Raw genomic sequence first — 18,266 nt, forward strand, 5'->3', positions numbered from 1 at the left:
ATTGTGTACACCACATAGGAATAAAACTATATAATAAATTGCCGGATGGTGTCAAACAAATGCCAAACTTGTAGTTTAAAAGATACCTCAAGTTGTTGTTACATAAACATCTTTTCTATAGTCTAGAAAGGAATGCTTTCAATCTGATCTTTCTGTATAATATCAATATTAAGATTTACTTGAATGTCGAAATATGTAAAACAAGGTACAATTAATATTTAAAAAGTACATTTTTAGTTTAGTATTACTGTTACGTAGATATTTTGAATGTATAATATGTGTACTATTAATTAGCCATGAACGCAGAGTTCTTAAGGCGGAAAATGAAATAAATAAATATTCAGCAATAGCAACATGATGTAAATACTGTTCTGCACATAATATAGTGTATTAATTCATATAATAGTATTGTTTATTACGTAACAAAGTTATGATACAAACCTCAACTCCTTTATCTTGGAGGGGGCGCGGTGGCTCAGTGGTAGAGCGTTCACCTCCGGTGCTTGAAATTCCTGGTTCGCTCCCAGCTCGCGCCGTGTGGACTTTGTGGTGGACAAACATTATGCTCGTGGGTTTTCTCGGGGTTCTCCCGTTTCCTCACACTTTCTTCATTCCACCATTTCACTCATCTCTCATCATCACCGTCTCCTTTAGCCTAACTGCATAACCGTGGGACGTAAAACTAAAGATTTCGTTTTATTTTTTCCTTTATCTTGGACACTCTTCTAACAGTTTTCGAAGAAGCTGCGGGTTCCCAACTTAGAAAGTTCACTGTATATCAGGGTACTAACATTTTTTTTAAGTGTTTAGGACCTCTCAGATGCTTAATCTGTACTTGGACCCAGATGTTTCCGGGCAATGGCGCCATGTTCCAGGATGATAACGAGCATATTCACACAGCTGGAGCTGTTGTGGCATAGTTTGAGGAACACTGGCATGAAGTTGAACACCTGTGAGCCACCCAATACCAGGGCCTGAACATCATTGAACATCTGTGGTCCGTTTTGGAGACACGAATCCGGCGTATATTTCTGCCTCCATCTTCTCTTAAGTGAGTGATTCACTGGAACAATCAGAATTTCAACTTGCAAAAACGGGACGCATATGAATCGCACGTAAGGGGAGATAGAAGAGGTGTAAAATTCACAGATTACATTTTGGGCGCTAGCAGTTTTTTTTTTAAGTTATAAATACACAAGTAAAAATGATAACACCGCGTTTCTTAAATAATACTCAACAGTTACCAGTTCCAGGCACATTCTAAAAATTTTCAGCAATTGTTGGTACCAGAAATAGCTCTATAAACAGTAATTTTAAAGAAATAATGAGAATTTGCTCTGGCATTTATTTTTTGAATAACAATTACGGGTCACTTTGTTCATATTTGCTCAAAAACGGAACAATACGGCGTCCCATTTACTTCAGAAAAAACGGGGCAGCGGTTAAATCAGGGACTGTCCCTGGTAAAGCAGGACGGCTGGTAGAGACCTGCACGGGCCGGGCCGGGCTTGGGCGGGCCGACACTGATTTCTCTTCAGGTCGGGCCGGGCTGGGGTCGATTAATTGCAATTCTTTAATAATTATTACTTTTGTTAAACGATAATTAGAATAAAGGCAAACGTTGAAGTGTGCCCGTGAAAAATGGTACAAAATGAAACTTCGAAAATTTATCGGGGCCGGGCTGTGTTTGGGCCAAGAATTTTAAAAAAACTTATCGGGCCGGGCCGGGCTCGGGCCGAAAATCTCCAAAACTTTTCGGGCCCGGGCTGGGCCGGGCCTACGTACATTCGGGCTGGATTGGGCTCGGGCCGAAAAATTCGGCCCGCGCAGGTCTCTAACGGCTGGTCACCTTACTGCACGCCGAATGGTGTAATATTTCACTTGATTCATTCACGAACACGATGACCCCATTCTAAGTCGAATCCGAATTGTTCTGAGACAAAAGGAGTCGAACGCCTGATTAATCTGCATTTTTTTAAAGTATCATTATAGGTGCCCTAAAAATAGTAGTAGCCTACAGGAAACCGCAGTTCGTTGTAACAAAACAAAATCAACTAAATTTTATTATATGTAGTCTTCACAATTGCATCATGGTATAGCTAAAGTTCGATTTTCTCATTTTCAATGAAAAATTATATTCACCCCACCAAGAAAAAATCCTGGGCCAGTCTGCGCCCTGAAAATACCTTTTTATCATAAAAGAAGAAAATGCAATTTTGTGATGAATATTACACACCTGACTCATTACAGTGATTGAATTTTTTTCTAGTGGTCAGTTCAAAAATAGTATAGATTATTCGTAGTTTTATAGCATCAAAAAATAGTTTTAAATGTTTAATGACAACACTGGTATTATGTTATCAAATATTTTAGTTAGTAGGATCGTGGCCACTAACAATTAGGGAGCCAAGATTTCGAGCAGGAGGCCTGACCTCCGAGGCTCCCTGTAACTCCGCCACTGGTACCTTGAATGAAAGTTTGACGTCCCTCTGTTCAAGTGTTGTAAATAGAATTTTTGTTCTGTTGGTCGATTGAGCTCAAAGTAGTTCCTTTTGCTGTCCATAGATGGCGAGCAAGGAGTCAATGAACACAGATACACAGTACTTTTTTTTTTCCCTGCTATTCCTCGGTCACACAGAGGCGTGTGCCGTGCCGTGCGTTGCGGTGCAAAATTTACTGACAGCTGTGCACTGTTTCTGTGAGCCGAGCAAAGTGGTTGAATGGAATATGTTATTTGTGAAGTAAGTGGTGATAGAAATGAAAGCAATTGCGAATGTAATTTATTAAAGTTTACGTCCAACATTCAGTCAGTCATCTGTGTGCGGCTTAAGATTATGATGTGGCGATCGGATAAGATAACATCCGATAATGTGTGCGACAAGTAAAGACGAGTGATAGTATTTGTGAGTTGACACGTATAAAACATCGTCTATAAATATTTTTCTTCTTATTTATTCAATTAACCAGGAAATTCTGCCGATCGTCGTAGAATGACGACGAAGGAACTATACACAAAGGTAAGACAAAAACGTATTCTATGATAAATACCGGTATTCTTTTATTAGTACGCATATATTCAAAGCTGATCTTGGCACTTCTAATGAAATTTTCTATACAAAAATTTTTGTCTGCTAGTATTGAACAAATTGAAGCTCATTTGTTTTAAACATTGTTGCCGGTTAGATGTGAATTATCAAAATAATTCATTAGCAATTAAAACACTGAGTGCACAATACAGTGTGTATTGAAGTTCCAAATATTGCAGCTGATAGAATGTTTTGAATGTGAAAATGCAAATATTAATCTCATTGAAATGTCAAGTCTGAAAAAAGTGCATTGTAATAATTTTCGTTTGGTTCGCTGCCGTAATTGTTTAATTAATAGAGATTGTTCGTGGATATTTAGCTATATTAGATGAGGCTCATTGTTTATATTCTTAGGAAACATGGTAATATTATACATGAGAACCCCCTGTCTTCCGTGCGGGAGGATACTTCATATTATATATTTATACGTTACCAAATTAAATCACTGCGTTGTCTTCATTATATGTGCTTAACATTCTATTTTTACTTTCTAGAATGAATTTTGTTGATTTCGATTCGAAAAATGTTAAATATTTTTAAATTTATATCATGATGCAGACCAAAATCCTTGTTGCATATAATGTAATGCGCTATAGCATATAAAGTACAAGGGCAAATAGGTACGTTCTTTTTTATTTTCGTATCAGTGGATAAGTAAATGAAAGTGGGTTTGTTACCCCCTTTCTAAGTTCGTAGATACTCAATGAATAATCCATAAAAGTATGAGCGTCCAGCTTCTTCTGGAACTCAGACGGTCTTACGTATACTATATCCCGAAACGGTACTGTTTTTATTTGGAATTTTGATGTTTTTAAGAGATGAAACAACCAGTAACTTTGAAGTGCAAGGTGATATTTTTACGTAAGGTAAGGAAGGGTAGCTTCCGGCATAGATTCTATGATTTTGATATCTTGTATGTTTTATTTGATGACTTTCGAATTAGAATTCAATTTCAATGTAGGGCCTAGTGAATGCGTGCGATCTAATTATTTTCTGAGCTGAGAAGCATACCTTAGATCATCCTTACCTGTACCTGCGTTTAACTTGGAGTAGTTTTCTTAAGGCTCACAACGTACCATGTTTTCTTTCTTTCTCCAATTATTCGCAATACCAAAAGCTACATTAAAATTCAGGAACATTAAGCGGTTCATTTATACAGTTTCGAATTAGTGTAGTGTGATTCGGATGATTTTAGGAACAGGTTAAGTAGTAAAATATGCACAGAAGCGGCTCTTGTGAGAGATCACACTTATAAAAGTTAGTTTTATCACTTGAAACTAAGAATGAAGGTTATCTGGTATTTTAATTGCGGTGAATTTTATAATACATGCTCCAGATGCACATAAATAAAAAGCAACGGCTTGTAAAAGGTATAGTAGGGCCCATGTCTACACTGTTTCGTTGCTTGCTGAGGAGGCCGTTGATCGAATCTTGGTGAGACTTTCCCGTTAGAATTGACCGACGTGGCCCCTTTGAAGAGTTTTGCAATTATTGTCCAGTGATATTGGAATTTTATTTTATTATTTTTTTCATTTACAACGTGAACAGTGTGTAATTTCTCGTATCTGCTTAAGAGTACCAACTTGAGCCAGCATTGTAGAGTTTACTTATGTGTTGTATACAACAATTAATAATCTGAGACTTTTCTTCTTTTAGTTCAAGCGAATAAACTATAATTTTTTATCTTTGTGACTTCCCTCACGAGCTGCTTGTAATTATGCATCATTTTTTTTTACTGCAACTGACAAGATTAAACCTTGCCTTATCTCATGGGGAATCCTTGAATGTAGATATAGTCAGGAGGACCGCAGCTAGAGGGGGGCCTGGCCCCTCTAAACTTTTCATGTCCCCTTTAGACCTCAATACAAAATGCTATTATTAATATAAAAATCACAATTTAGATATTTGTAAGAGAATTTTTAATGACTTGGGCCTCCCTATTTTATTCAGCCCCCCCCCCCCAACTTTTGTGTCTGATTGCGGGCCCGATAGTTTAGTCCTTACGAATCATATAATTTGTACGAGTTAAGTGTACTCTTGCCTAAAACACTAAAATTAGTTTGAGATACGTTCATAAAGCCTAGAACTGTGATGTCTTTTTGTCAGTTCATATTTGACCTGGACCGTATTGAAAATCCTGTAAACAACTGTAGTGAAATCTTATAATACGATGACTTAATAATAATAATATAATGTATGTATTGTTATGATGCAGCGGTTACGTACGTAAAATTTCAAGGTAGGCTTCAAACTTCCATGTTCATATTGCATTTCAGATATTTATATCATGGAACATATTTTCTTTTGTATATCTTGTTCAAGGAAAGCGGGTAAAACCCGGAAACCCTGCCTTGATTATGCCACTGCGGAACAGGACCTTCATTTTCACGAACATACTCAGATACGGATAAGTATAGCTTTGCTCCCCCCTCCTTCCTAATTGTCTTAGTCTTGCCTTATGAGCTGACAAAATTCCTCAATTCATATGCATTTAGCACAGAAAATACTCGCTGTATATAGAAAACAAATCGACCATTCATGGGCTACAGTAGTTAGAAAATTCTTTTCCCATAAAATACCTTTCTCATAATCTAAGGACTTCTGGCACAACCCAGTTGTAAACTGAGCTTTTTTTTTTTTTTTTTTTTTTGTCCCTTAATTTGTGGGGGATTTGAATCGCTAAATTAATAAATTGCTTTCTGATGGGGATTTGTAAATGTTCGAAAAGTGAAAATAATCATGGCAAACTAAGAATTCCATGCGGAACTACTTCCATTCCCGGACGAATTCTCGTCTGATTGTTTGGGTTTTGCATGTTCCCCTTCAACTTTAACGATAAAGGAACAAACAGTTAGTTAACATTTCAATAAATAATATTTCTTCGCTCACCCTATTTAAAAAATCCAGTAGTTCGAGCACTGACGTGAGTATAATTCAATATTAGCTTATAATAAGTGTACTGCATAGAATTATCGCTTGAGATTTGAGTAGCTAATTTATTGTGTACTCTCTCTCTCACGGACATCTTTCATTTACAAACGAGTAATCAAATTTAATCAGTGCTTGTTATTCAGAACTTTTCCCATACGTTCATGGGCCAGGATTAATTCAGGTATCTCTCGCACCAGAATTAAGCGCTCTGCCACTGAACTACATAACTCCTGCTTCTACTAAGTGTCAGATTTACTGATAATTGTATCTATAAATACATTATAGAGCAATTATTTTCATCGCCATGATTATCACATTACTTGAAGTTCGGTAGATTCCTTTGGTACTATTAAGTGTTGTTATTCAGTTAGTTTCTCACCTAGTGATAGTGATGTTCCTCAGTCAAATTTTCCTTTAGTTTTGGAGTTCCGACTGTCACACTCGAAATATTGGAGAAAGGATTTGACTGGGGAACATTGCTACAAATAATTTTGAGATATCACAATATGTTTCATATGCTCAATGAGCAATTAGTTAAAGATAATTGGACATGTAGTGTGTATTAAGCATTTGTTGTATTTTTGATCATTATAAATTTCAATATGATTTTAGTATGCGAGAAAAATGTTCATTTTGATTCTAATGTCAAATAATACTGCATAAATTATCATTAGGTCCGATGTGTACATTAACCACATATGTAAAGCATGACGAAACTATAGTAATTTAATGTGTCCTAAGTGACCGTCCTGTGTGTACTATGTGGCGATTATTGCACGTTATAAAATGAAAACTATGTTCAAGGGCGCCGACTTCTCTGTAAATTTGGGAGGAGGGGGACATTCAGATGGAGAAGGCATATGTGAGGATTTTAAGGCGAATTATATTCAAATTATGCAAAATATTGTATATTTACAAATACAATGAGGGAGCCCACATGCGCTTTGGGGGGCCCGGGGCCCCCATGCCCCCCAGGATCGGCGCCCTTGACCATGTCCCATGATTATACTGGCAAAGCAAAAGGAGACAAAGATAAGAAATGAATGAAATGGTGGAATGAAAAAAATGGGAGAACCCTAAAAATAACACACACACTGCTTACGGTGAGAGCTGGTACCGAACCAAAGATCCCATGCAACAGAGGTTAACGCTCTACCACTGAGCCACCCTGACCCCAGCCTAAGGAAATGTTCGAACATTTAACACACTCCATGCTTATTTATGGGTGTTCAATTTATTCATTGATCGAATGTCTGTAAATAAATTTGCACGAGTGCTGATGTGCGAACATTGATTTGGGATCGCCATACAGGCAGCTTCATTTTGGACGCACTTCGTCATGATTATAGAGCACGTTTTTGTATTCTCGGTGGGAGCTCTCTCATGAACTCGGTTTGGATCTCTTGTTAAGTTGTAAGTATAAGTCTCAAGGTGAAAGATTTCTCGGTTTACAACATAGATATTTGAAGCTGTCCTGAAATTGTAGATTTGTTGTTTTCCTCTGGATTTACTTGGTTTCGCAATTTGCTATTTAAAAATGGTAGACATAATGTCACCTAGGTAGCTTCGAAATTTCAATATGAATGTCAGATGATGATTAGAAATTCGGTATTAGAGTAACCGTTTCCATTTATTGTAATCACTTCTCTGTAGTAAATCTGAAGGTTGTATTTAAAATTAATCATAATAATAATAGTAACAACAACAACCAGTCGGCCTGTTGCTAGCGCCGTAACTTAGATTTTTCTGGAGGGGGAAGCATTGATATTTGGGCCCCCTAGAACAAGTTGTTTTGGGCTCTCCCGCAAGATTCGAAAATAGGTCCCTTCTTTCCATCTTTCTTTTATTCTGTGTGCCCTCCCGAATGCCCCTGGGCCTGTTCCATACATGCCAAGTTAATTAAGGGGACAATATTGCCAAATCTCAAAGCCATACGAATGAATATTATTTCTGGGAACCCTAATAAGTATTCATTTTTTACTGAAATGGGCCCACGACTAATTTTTGTTTTATTTACCTTTAGTGTGCGGTTCTGTTTATGTACTGTAGTGAATCTGTTTGATGCTTCATTTATAATTTCATGTTCGTATCGTATATAGTGTAAGAGAATTTTGTCTTAAAGTGCCCCCCCTCCCAACGATCGGCGGGAAACTTCCCTGGGGGGCAATGGTCCCCTGCCTCAACAAGTTACGACCCTGTGTGTTGCAGAATTGGAGCTTGTCTATTTTGCAAGATTGTATTAATAAAACAGAACTGATTAAAGTAACACATATGTTAATAATGATTGTTACATTGTCGAAACTATTACACAAATGTTGATTATATGTTTGTTACTTTGGTGAGTTTTGTTTTAATACATGTTAAATATTCCCAAAGCTATAATAAACAACATACAATTTGCAAACTTCTTTGCAGAAGAGGACGTTCTCGTTCTTGTGTGAGAGAATCGGGTTCGATTCTTAGATTATACTGGATTCGAATCCTAGATTAAGACTTATCCGCGTTTCATATCTGGCTTCGGAAAAGGGATGTAAAATTTCAAAAAGGCACGTAAACGTATTTTTAGTCTTTGATTCCTGGTCAAAGAATTTCTTAACAGCATGAGTTAAAAGTGCGTTCATGAAAGGTAGGGGGCGCATGACGTCATGCCGTCCCCTGTATCTATCTTTGCCTAATCTAATTTTTAGGAAGTGAAGGGACGCCGTAGATATTTTCTGGAAGTAGGAGAATGACGTCCTCCCGCGTTCTCCCTCACTTTTGCCCCCTGCTTAACAGCAGTTCAAGATAGACCCATTTGAGTTAATGTGTTGAATTCGGGGTGTTCCGATTATTTTTTTTTTTTTTTTTTTTGTGAGTATATTTTGAAGGGATAAGTAGCGTTATTACTTCAATAGTTTTGTGTTTAAAAGAAGTTGTGTAACACACGCGTTTTGTTATTGAATTAGTTCCGCTACTTCTATGTCCTGGTAGCCATGAGCGGAACAAGTAGTAAGAGTGATATGCATTTTTTCTGCTTTTATTGTGATCACTTTCTTCGCTCACGGTGATGTAGGTGTTTTTTACAATTGAGTAGTTAGGTGCATATTGCAGCAATGTTCACGCCTCGTGTAATTGCGTGGAATCATAAAGTTTCAGTGGGAAACGGAAGTCTGAAAATGCGCACTTCCAACAGTTAATAACCTTAATGATGGCTCCAGGCAAGGGTTTTCTCATTAATCTGATTGAACACCGTGTAATGCGTAAAATTTTCTCATAGGATTATTATTACTATGTTTAACGTCTCACTATTATGCACCGAGGCTAAGGGATACGATGGTAATGAAATGGATTATAATAGTGGGATAACGAAAGTAGTAGGAAACATGAGAAACCCGATACTTGCTAACACTCGCTTTTGGTTTGAGCGGTCCTGGGTTTGATTCCCGATAGGAGCACTCCGTCGGAAAAATGTGACTTTTTTTTCAGGCCAGACATCTTGAGTGAAGTTTTTCCTAGGTTTCCCCTCATTCCCACCAGGAAAATGCCGAGATGGTACCTAAGATAATGGTCCGAGGCAGTTTTCTTCCTTCCCCAATCCTTTCTTTCCCTTTCATAGGATAGTGTGCTCGTCGCGAGAGACGTCATCCCTCATACGTGCCGGGAAAAGTGGCCGACAGCCCAGAAATCTAATTCCTAATCCTAATCCCCGAGAGAAACCCACGCACACAATGTTTGTCCACCACAAAACCTAGTTCACGGAAGATGTGATAAAACGAGTGACCCCATGCGCGAGAGGTGAGCGCTCTGCCATGAGCTACCGCGGCCAACTATTCTGTTACCTATACAGCTAGTTGCTGGGCGAAATTCCTGACTAGATTCCAGTTGAGGGTTTAGTCCTGATGAAATAGTTGAGGAGGTACAAGGGTGTAGCCGTAGACCCTTGCGAAAGGGCAAACGTTAGGAATCGAGTTGATAGAAGTTATATTCAAACCGGAAGCGGTAGAAATCAATCTTTTCGAGTTTACATTGATTATTATAGAGCAAGACGGTAAGCAGTTTCTTACCATCGAGTAAGCGTTCCCTATTCTTAACGTACTACTAAAATCGGAAGTGGTTGAAACTCATTTAGCATTGGTTTCGTTATTGATCTGCATAGAGCAAAACCGATAAGAGATAGCGAGAATCGTTATAATGCATCAGTTTAGCGTCTTAACAATAAGTACTCTGTTAACCTTCTATTCAAACCGGAAATGGCAGATACGAATATCAAGTTCCGGTTTTAACGTTGGTCGCTGTAGAGTTAAGCGGTAATATAAGTAGCGAAAAGCTGTTTTCTGCATTCCCAAGAACATATTCCATCTCCCTCAAATCTCGCTGCTAAAACCGGAAGTGATAAAATAATTACTACCACTTCCGGTTTAATATTAATTTAGACATTCCGCAGTAGAACCTAAATTCTTTCAGATGTTATTTACCTTCTACTTATTCCTTAAAGTGGTTCCATAAAATATAGAGGGCGTAGGTTTAAATTTTGTTGCTGTTCTCTCTCTCTCTCTCTCTCTCTCTCTCTCTCTCTCTTTAAATGTAAATATAGATTTGAAAATAACATCAGTACGTTCTAAGCATCGTTTTGTTCCCTATTTTTACCTACAGTATATCACATTTATTTTTTAAGGCTTATTTTAGGAAAAACATCGACTTATGTAATTTTCTATTAAAAAGTGTTATTTTTATTTTAAAAAATAACTTTTTATTTACAACACTAGTGGAGTCTGGTTACGGAGACTCATTCTTGAAGTCCATTGTTCATCTAAAAAGTGGCAAGAACAAGATCGCGTGCATACAAAGCTCGGTGTGTTCGTTCCGTAAGGTAACGATCACAGTATTTTGGGATTATGATTGTAGATTAGATATCAAAGGGAATCACTATTACCGCAGAGTATTATAACTCGGAATATTTTCTTCTGTTCTTGAAATCATCGACCAGTTGTATTCTTCTTCCTACTTCTCGCTTTTCTTCCATCTTTCCTCCTATGGCAGTATGAAGAGGACAAGTTCTTCGCAAGATTTGTCCAATCCAATTGGCCTTCCTGCGAAGAATCCTGGCTAAAAGCGTTCTCTTCTCTCCTATCCGTTTTAAAACATCTTCGTCACTCCCTCTCTCTGTCCATTTTATATTCCTCAAACACCTTATTTCGAAGCTCTCAATATTTTTTCTTTATATTCCATAATATCCTCATATATGTCACTTGACCACCTTTTTCTTTAGTCCAATATTAAACCTGCTAGTTATGGTTTCAAAGTTCGAATTACTTCTTGCAAGAACTGCGTTTATTTACACGAATGTTACATTGAGTAAGTACATCGTTTACAGAAAATAGTTACTGCCTTTTTAAAAAATCATTCATCATATTGTCGATCGAATGTTTTGTAAACCAGATGTTGGCAATGAGGTGAAAGGTATGTCAGTCATAAACATCCATCATCTTTATTGACAGTAATTTATTATTTTAAAGCTACTCCTGGAACTGCAGACATTGGCAATTTGTCTTGACATGCTTGATGTGGGAAATCTTAGGATCCAGAAAGTTCGAGAATACATCAAACACAAACACGCTGTAACATTAAAAGATTGGAGTAATATTACTGATGGGTATGTTGGGAATCATGTTGCCTTTAAATCGTTTCAGCATCAACAGATCTCTTTAAATATTACTGGCTGAACCTGCTCTATTTACACATCGCACAGTTCTAGTATGAGCGTGAATTTCCTTCCCACTTCTCACTATATCTGTGCAGTCCCTTTACGGACACAAGTGAAGGAGAGAAAGGCTATCAAAGGGAGTGAATTGCTATAGACACATATATTAATGTACTATTTTAATATATAGTGTGTTGGGGGAGGGGGGGTTGTGTGGGAAGCTTGGATAAGTTAAATACCAAGTGGAAATATGTTTTCCTTGTAATTCCATATCCAAGTACGCCTCATTGTGGGTCCACAAGCCTTTGAAATTGCCAGCTTGGAATATATTAAAGCAAAGCGCCTGAGATGTCCATCAACCCGCTTTACGTAGGTTCTTTACTGGTTGCCTTTCACAAGGGTATCAACCTAGTTGCAATATTAAACAAATAGGTTCAAAATGACGACTAAAATATGAAATAGAAGAATACTTTTTTTTTTTTTTTTTTGAAAATTTGAGTGAGAACTGGCAAATCTACACAAAATTTGGAATCGAGAACGAAGGATTGGTCCCAAACGTATGAACTTTTCTCGCATTTTCATATATAGATCGCTCATTCCATAACTGCCTCAGGGATCAATTGATACTTCGTTCAATTTGGATTAGCCTAAGCTTTGATGTAGTTACTATTTGTTATACGGAAACAATGGAAGGATGTTTTCGAATTTCCCTCCGAAAATCCCAATTTTCCCAGAATTTTTTGCTATTGCATGACAACACTTGGCTCCAAGGGCAACAGCAAAGTGGAAGCACTGTTATTGCTGAAAGTTTTGCCTCGGTCCATATAATAGAACTACCTAGAGTTTAAGGAAATCATACTTATGAGGGAAACGAGTGACTTTAAAAATACAGAGGCTCATGGTAAAGTGTTCACCTCTGATGCATGCAGTACCCTGTTCGTTCTTAAATTACGTCAAGTGGGCTTTGTGGTGGAAAAACTCAGTGTGCGTGGGTTTTCTTCTGGTTTCCTCCCACTTCTTCATTCCACTCACCACTTCATTCTCATCAATAAAGTTTTCTTTATCGATCCTATACGACATAACCATGGAATATAGTCTGAAATATTTCATTTAAAGAAAAAAATAATGCCTACATCTGATGCGTCAAAAAAAAAAAAAAAAAAGCCGGTAAGCCTTTTCTACGTAAGCTACAGTATCCTGATACACTTCTTATTCTGTTAAAGTAACAGAAACTTCAGAAACCACTTTCGAAATTCCTTTAAGTTGAATTATGAAGCTGTAATTCTAAGAAATAAAAGTCATAATTGAATCTTGTGATAGTGAGTTTTTCTTGCACTATTTTTTTTATTATTATTATTTTAACGTCTGACGATTATTCTCGTAGGCTAAGTGAGGCCGTGATTATGGTAATAAAAAAATGCTAGAATAATGGTGGAGACCGCGAAAAATCACGCACACGGTATTTGTCCAGCATAAAGCCCACTTGGCGCAAGCTGGGTTCGCTCCAGGGACCTGGGAACCGCGGTGGCTCAGTGGTAGAGTCTTCACCTCGAGCTTGGTGTCCTTCGTTCGATCCCAGCTCGCAAGTGTCCTTTGTAGTGGACAAATACCGTGTAGGTGGGTTTTCTCGGAGTTTTTCAGTTTCCTTCCACTTTCTTCATTCCACCATTTTATTTTTCATTACCATCACCTTTATCCTAGCCGACATAATCATAGAACGTAAAACTTATCATTTTCGCACCTGGGACCCTACATACCAGAGGTGAATGCTCTACTACTCAGGCACTGCTTAACGCTTTGACGTTGTAATGTTAGATTAATGTGAAAGCGCGCCACAGCCGTGTGAAATAAATTCGCCGTGTTTGTGGGCACCACAAGTTCAGGAGTAGTTAAGGTCGCAAACCGATTTATATTGCTTGCTTCTAACCAGCTACGAGCTAGTTACATTATTACAAGAATGAGCTCTGTATGCACCAACACTATGATAGAAGCCGTCTGTTTCTGTGGTCGCATAAACTGTTCTTTGCTCCAACGCTTTGCACAATGTGGTAACACCTTGGCGAAATTGTTCCGTTAATTTGCGGAGTATATTTGCCGAGCGACAATAAAGATAGATGAGAGGGAGTTGGTTCAGTGTTTATATTGTTTTAACGAATCGACACTTGAGAAATCTTTCGGGCAGCTTGAAGAACTAAAGTCTCAGATGTCGATTGTTATTGATCTGTAAGTTTCGTTCGTGCTCCTGAGAAACACGCCACGAGGAAAGTTGAGGGCACTGACTTGTTTTAATAAGTAACACCGCCTCCGCTACGAGACAGATTGATCTTCTGTTGTTACTGGTTTTATACGAAGGAGTAAAGCAAACCATTTGTAATTTAAGTCTGTAATTTGTAATTCTAGAGGAAATTTGAGTTATAGGGCCTGATTATTTTTATGTATTTTTTTTTTTTAATTTATATTTCTAACCTGGGAGTATCATGCAAGAGCAAAATTTAATTGGTGTCATATAGAGTAGCTATGCGTGACCGCCCGCAGAGTGGGGCAAAGAGAGGAGGCAATTGTCCTCTAAATTTTCGAAGGGTATTCAGTTCTTCGAAATATACACTCATGTCCAAAATGATTGTCACATATCTATAACTGTCTTCTTGTAAGAATATAATTTGATAATGATTTTGCAGGCTACTTTTAATACTATATGTATAATTGGGAAATGTATATATGTGGTAAATTTCATAAAATAATTATAAAAACGAAAATTAGAATGAGTAAAACAAAATGTTGCTAAATGAACAAAGTTTTATTTTCGTTTTATTGTTCTTATTTGCTGCTCATTTGGCATGAGATTTGCCACATACTTGTCTTTGACGATTAAACACATACTAACATTATAAGAAATACCGGGCGAATTCGTTATCAAATTATATTCCTACAACAACTTATTTGTAGACATACGACAGTTTTGGACATGAGTGTACGTCAAAATATCAGACTTCACACTCTATAATATTTAATGTATTTATATTATTCAATGGTACAAAGAGGAAGTACATAATACAATATTGAGATATAGTATATTTACGGTAGAAATAAGTTAATGAAGCTACACAATGTTTGTTAATAATTATTTAATTCATAGGTATTTTAAATTCACGTGTGCAATAAGGTAGATAGGTGTATATGTATATTCGTTACTGCGTTTGTGTTTCGGTCTTTCCTCTCTTCCCTTTGAAAAGAGTCCTGTGGGTGTACCTCGTTCTGCGACATTTCCACCAAATGTCTGCCTTCCTGTAGTTTTTGCTGACCAGTGATAATCGAATTGTTAAAAATAACTGTTCGAATTTCGAACTGTTAAATAAATCTTGAACATTCAGGCTGGTTTTCAGTAATAAAACAAGTACATACCAGGGGCGGATTCAGGACCGACTTCTGGGGGGGGGGGCGGTGGATTGTCATACTGCTACTTTTAAGGGCTCCAAACTTTGGGATGGGTTGTATTTATATATAGGCCTATATATATATATATATATATATATATATATATATATATATAAAGTAAAAAAGTTTCCTCTTCTGAGGGGGGGCGATCCCTCCCGCCCTGGATCCGCCCCTGGCTCATACCTATTAAATCTCATTGATAAAGCGGCCATAATTTGTGCAGTGCAACCGCGATTTGTGCAGATTGGGTGCAAAAAGTTGTTTTTTTTTTTTATTTTTTATTTTTTTATATACATCAAACACTAGAAATATTTTTGCTTGAAGATACATTGGAGAGAGAACACGAACAGCCAACAAAATTCAAGATTATAAAGTTTCAACTAGGAATTTAACAGTTTTAACGTGTTGCTAGTGGTGCTATTCATTTCTATATCTCTTGTATTTCTATTATCATAGCAAATGTGTATATTGCCAATTTCAGCAGAAGGGAGAGCTTTTAGAGTACAAATATTTCACAGCCAAAAACGACCTATTTGAAGAACATTACTTTGCTCTGTACATACCAGAAAATTAATGGAGGGCGGGGGAAATGGAAAATTTTATTTTAGGTCTTTGTTCTTAGAAATTGTTACAGCTAGTGTTAAACATACGATCTCTGAGAACAAGGTATAGGCGTTTCCTCTCCCCTCCCCCTACGGTGGCTCAGTGGTAGAGAATTCACCTCTACTGCTTGGGGTCCCGGGTTCGACCCCAGCCCTCGGCTATTGAACTTTGTGGTGGACGAAATCCTCGGGGTTCTACCGTTTCCTCCCACTTTCTTCATTCCACCATTTCATTCATTACTCATCATCACCGTCTCCTTTATCCTACTCGGCATAACTGTGGGACGTAAAACTCAAAGATTTCATTTCATTTCATTTCTTCCCCTCCCCTACCCCTTAATCTCAAATTGTCAGATATCAAATAAGAATGGTATTATTTGAGTGAAGTGATGAGGGTTATTTATATTTGAAACACATACATAAAATTATCAACAACTGTCTATGTATTGCTGGATAAAGGTCTTTGCAATACGTTTGACAAACATTTATTTTCAATGATTTTGCAAGACGTTCGAAGTGCTAACTATTTTCGTCATAACACCTTGTATTTAGTATGCTGTATAGGTCGCTACATGTCACAAGGGGCGATCAATTGAAACCCGTTCAGTGGTCATAATTCATGAAATAAATTTTATTTCGAGCGGAATCGGGTCTATGGTTAGCGTGCAGTAAAAATATTGTTCAGAAGAAGTCACCATGAACGTTGAGACACTTGTCCCACTGTGTCACTAACTTACAAATGCCGTCCATAATTTGGACGGCTGACTATCAAACCAATCACGCACAGCGTCCTGAACCTTAGCGTCAGACTGAAATCTCTGACATTTCAGTACCTTCTTTAGTGGCTCAAAGATGTGAGTCACAAGGTGAAAGGTCAGGGCTGTAGGACGGGTGTCGCAACATTTCCCACTTCATGCAATACAATGACTCCAGCGGTCAATAAACCAGGCCTTTTGTTTTTGATGGCTCTCCGTAACTGTGTCAAGGTCTGACAGTAGCCGTGCGGCGTTAACAATCTTCGGCACTCAGAAACTGGATGACGGCACGCTGGTCCTATTTGGAAGGATTGGGGATCTTGATCGCCATCTTTCACTCGTTATACCTGCAAAACGGATACACGTATCAACAACATTCCTACACCCAACACACAAGCACACAGGGACATTAGCCGTTACACATTACCTAGGTTTTAAACAAACAATAATATCCTTCTACACACTATACTAATAATACATGGAACGGACAGGTTTCAGTTGTTCGCCACTTATATTTAGGTCAGTGGCGTAGCAGCTGCCCCCGCAACCCCCGCAGTGCGGGGGGGCCCCGAGGTATAGTGGCCTTGAAGTCTTGCGATGAATAAAGATTTAAAGAAGTAGAACTTCAACCTTACTTCTGTTTGCTTTGCAACTAAGGCCCCTTCTCTATACTTTGCGGGGGGGGGGGGCGCAAAAGTGTGCTACGCCACTGATTTAGATATAAAATATATATACAGAACCGGTTGTTAAAAAATTTGAAAAGCACCACTGCGTATTGCTGAGTACTAATTAAGACTGTACTCAGAAAAACTCAGGGGAGGAATTTGTCTAAAAATCAGGAGCACTCATTAGAGGTTAACATGTTTTGGAATTATATTCTATAATATATTCAATGTATATTTGACTATTTTGACGGGGGAGGGCGTCATTGTGCTATTCTGATACCCTTTGCTTTTAATATAAATGTTAAAATCAGCGGTGAAAGTTAGTGCCTGAAATGCCTGAGTTCTACATGCTCGCACTTTTTCTGAATAAGAAAAGTCAGGTGTCCAAGGATAATGCAGAGCAATTAACATAGTATTAAGTCCATGTTTTAGTTTTGTCTTAAGGTTGATATCGTTGTTAAGAATGTCCCATATTGTCTTAAAAACTAATATCGCCGTAGTACGTACAGGGGCGTACTAAAATGCACTGGCTTCTTTTTCGTATCAAAACAGTTGAAGCTATCGGCACGAAATAAACGCATATAACATTACTATAAGTTTAGTCTACGTAGTGACTAGCGATCAACACTCTTCCGTCAATATGTGACCAGTTTCATAATGCCTGAGCAGCCTGACTTCTTGCATAATTGCATCGTCAGAATCAAAATGGAGTCCACTAAGGTGTTCCTGAGATGAAACTTCTCGAAAAAAAAAAAAAAAAAGATTAATATCTGATGGAGCCAGATTTGGGCTTAGTAATGAGCACGAGAGTCTTGGTCTAGCAGTTCTTGCAAGTCTTGTATGCAAGACCAAGACCATGACCATGACCATATCTGCAAGACCAAGACCCTTGCGCAAGTCTTGCACAAGTACCGGCTCAGTGGTAGAGCGTTCACCTTTGGTGCTGGGGTCCCTGGTTCGATCCCAGCTTGCACCATGTGAGCTTTTTTGGTGGATAGAGACAGTGTGCGTAGATTTTCTCGGGGTTTTCCCGTTTCCTCCTACTTTCTTCATCCCACCATTCCATTCATTTCTCATCATTACCATCTCTCTTAGTCTCGGGGCATAATCGT

The 18,266-nt window shown here is 38.0% G+C and overlaps 1 protein-coding gene across 1 annotated transcript in view; it reads left to right on the forward strand.

The window, feature by feature from the left end:
• The first annotated feature begins 2,609 nt into the window (after positions 1-2,609).
• Positions 2,610-18,266, forward strand: part of didum (dilute class unconventional myosin) — a 295,555-nt gene continuing 279,898 nt past the window's right edge. The window contains exon 1 of the mRNA XM_081735899.1: positions 2,610-3,017. Within this exon, the coding sequence (XP_081592025.1) occupies positions 2,991-3,017 (27 nt within the window). The 5' untranslated portion in view covers positions 2,610-2,990. The remainder of the gene's footprint in view (positions 3,018-18,266) is intronic.

This window comes from Thermobia domestica, chromosome 13 (genome assembly GCF_964235325.1).
Source record: "Thermobia domestica chromosome 13, izTheDome1.hap1.1, whole genome shotgun sequence".
NCBI classification, from domain to species: Eukaryota; Metazoa; Arthropoda; class Insecta; order Zygentoma; family Lepismatidae; genus Thermobia; species Thermobia domestica.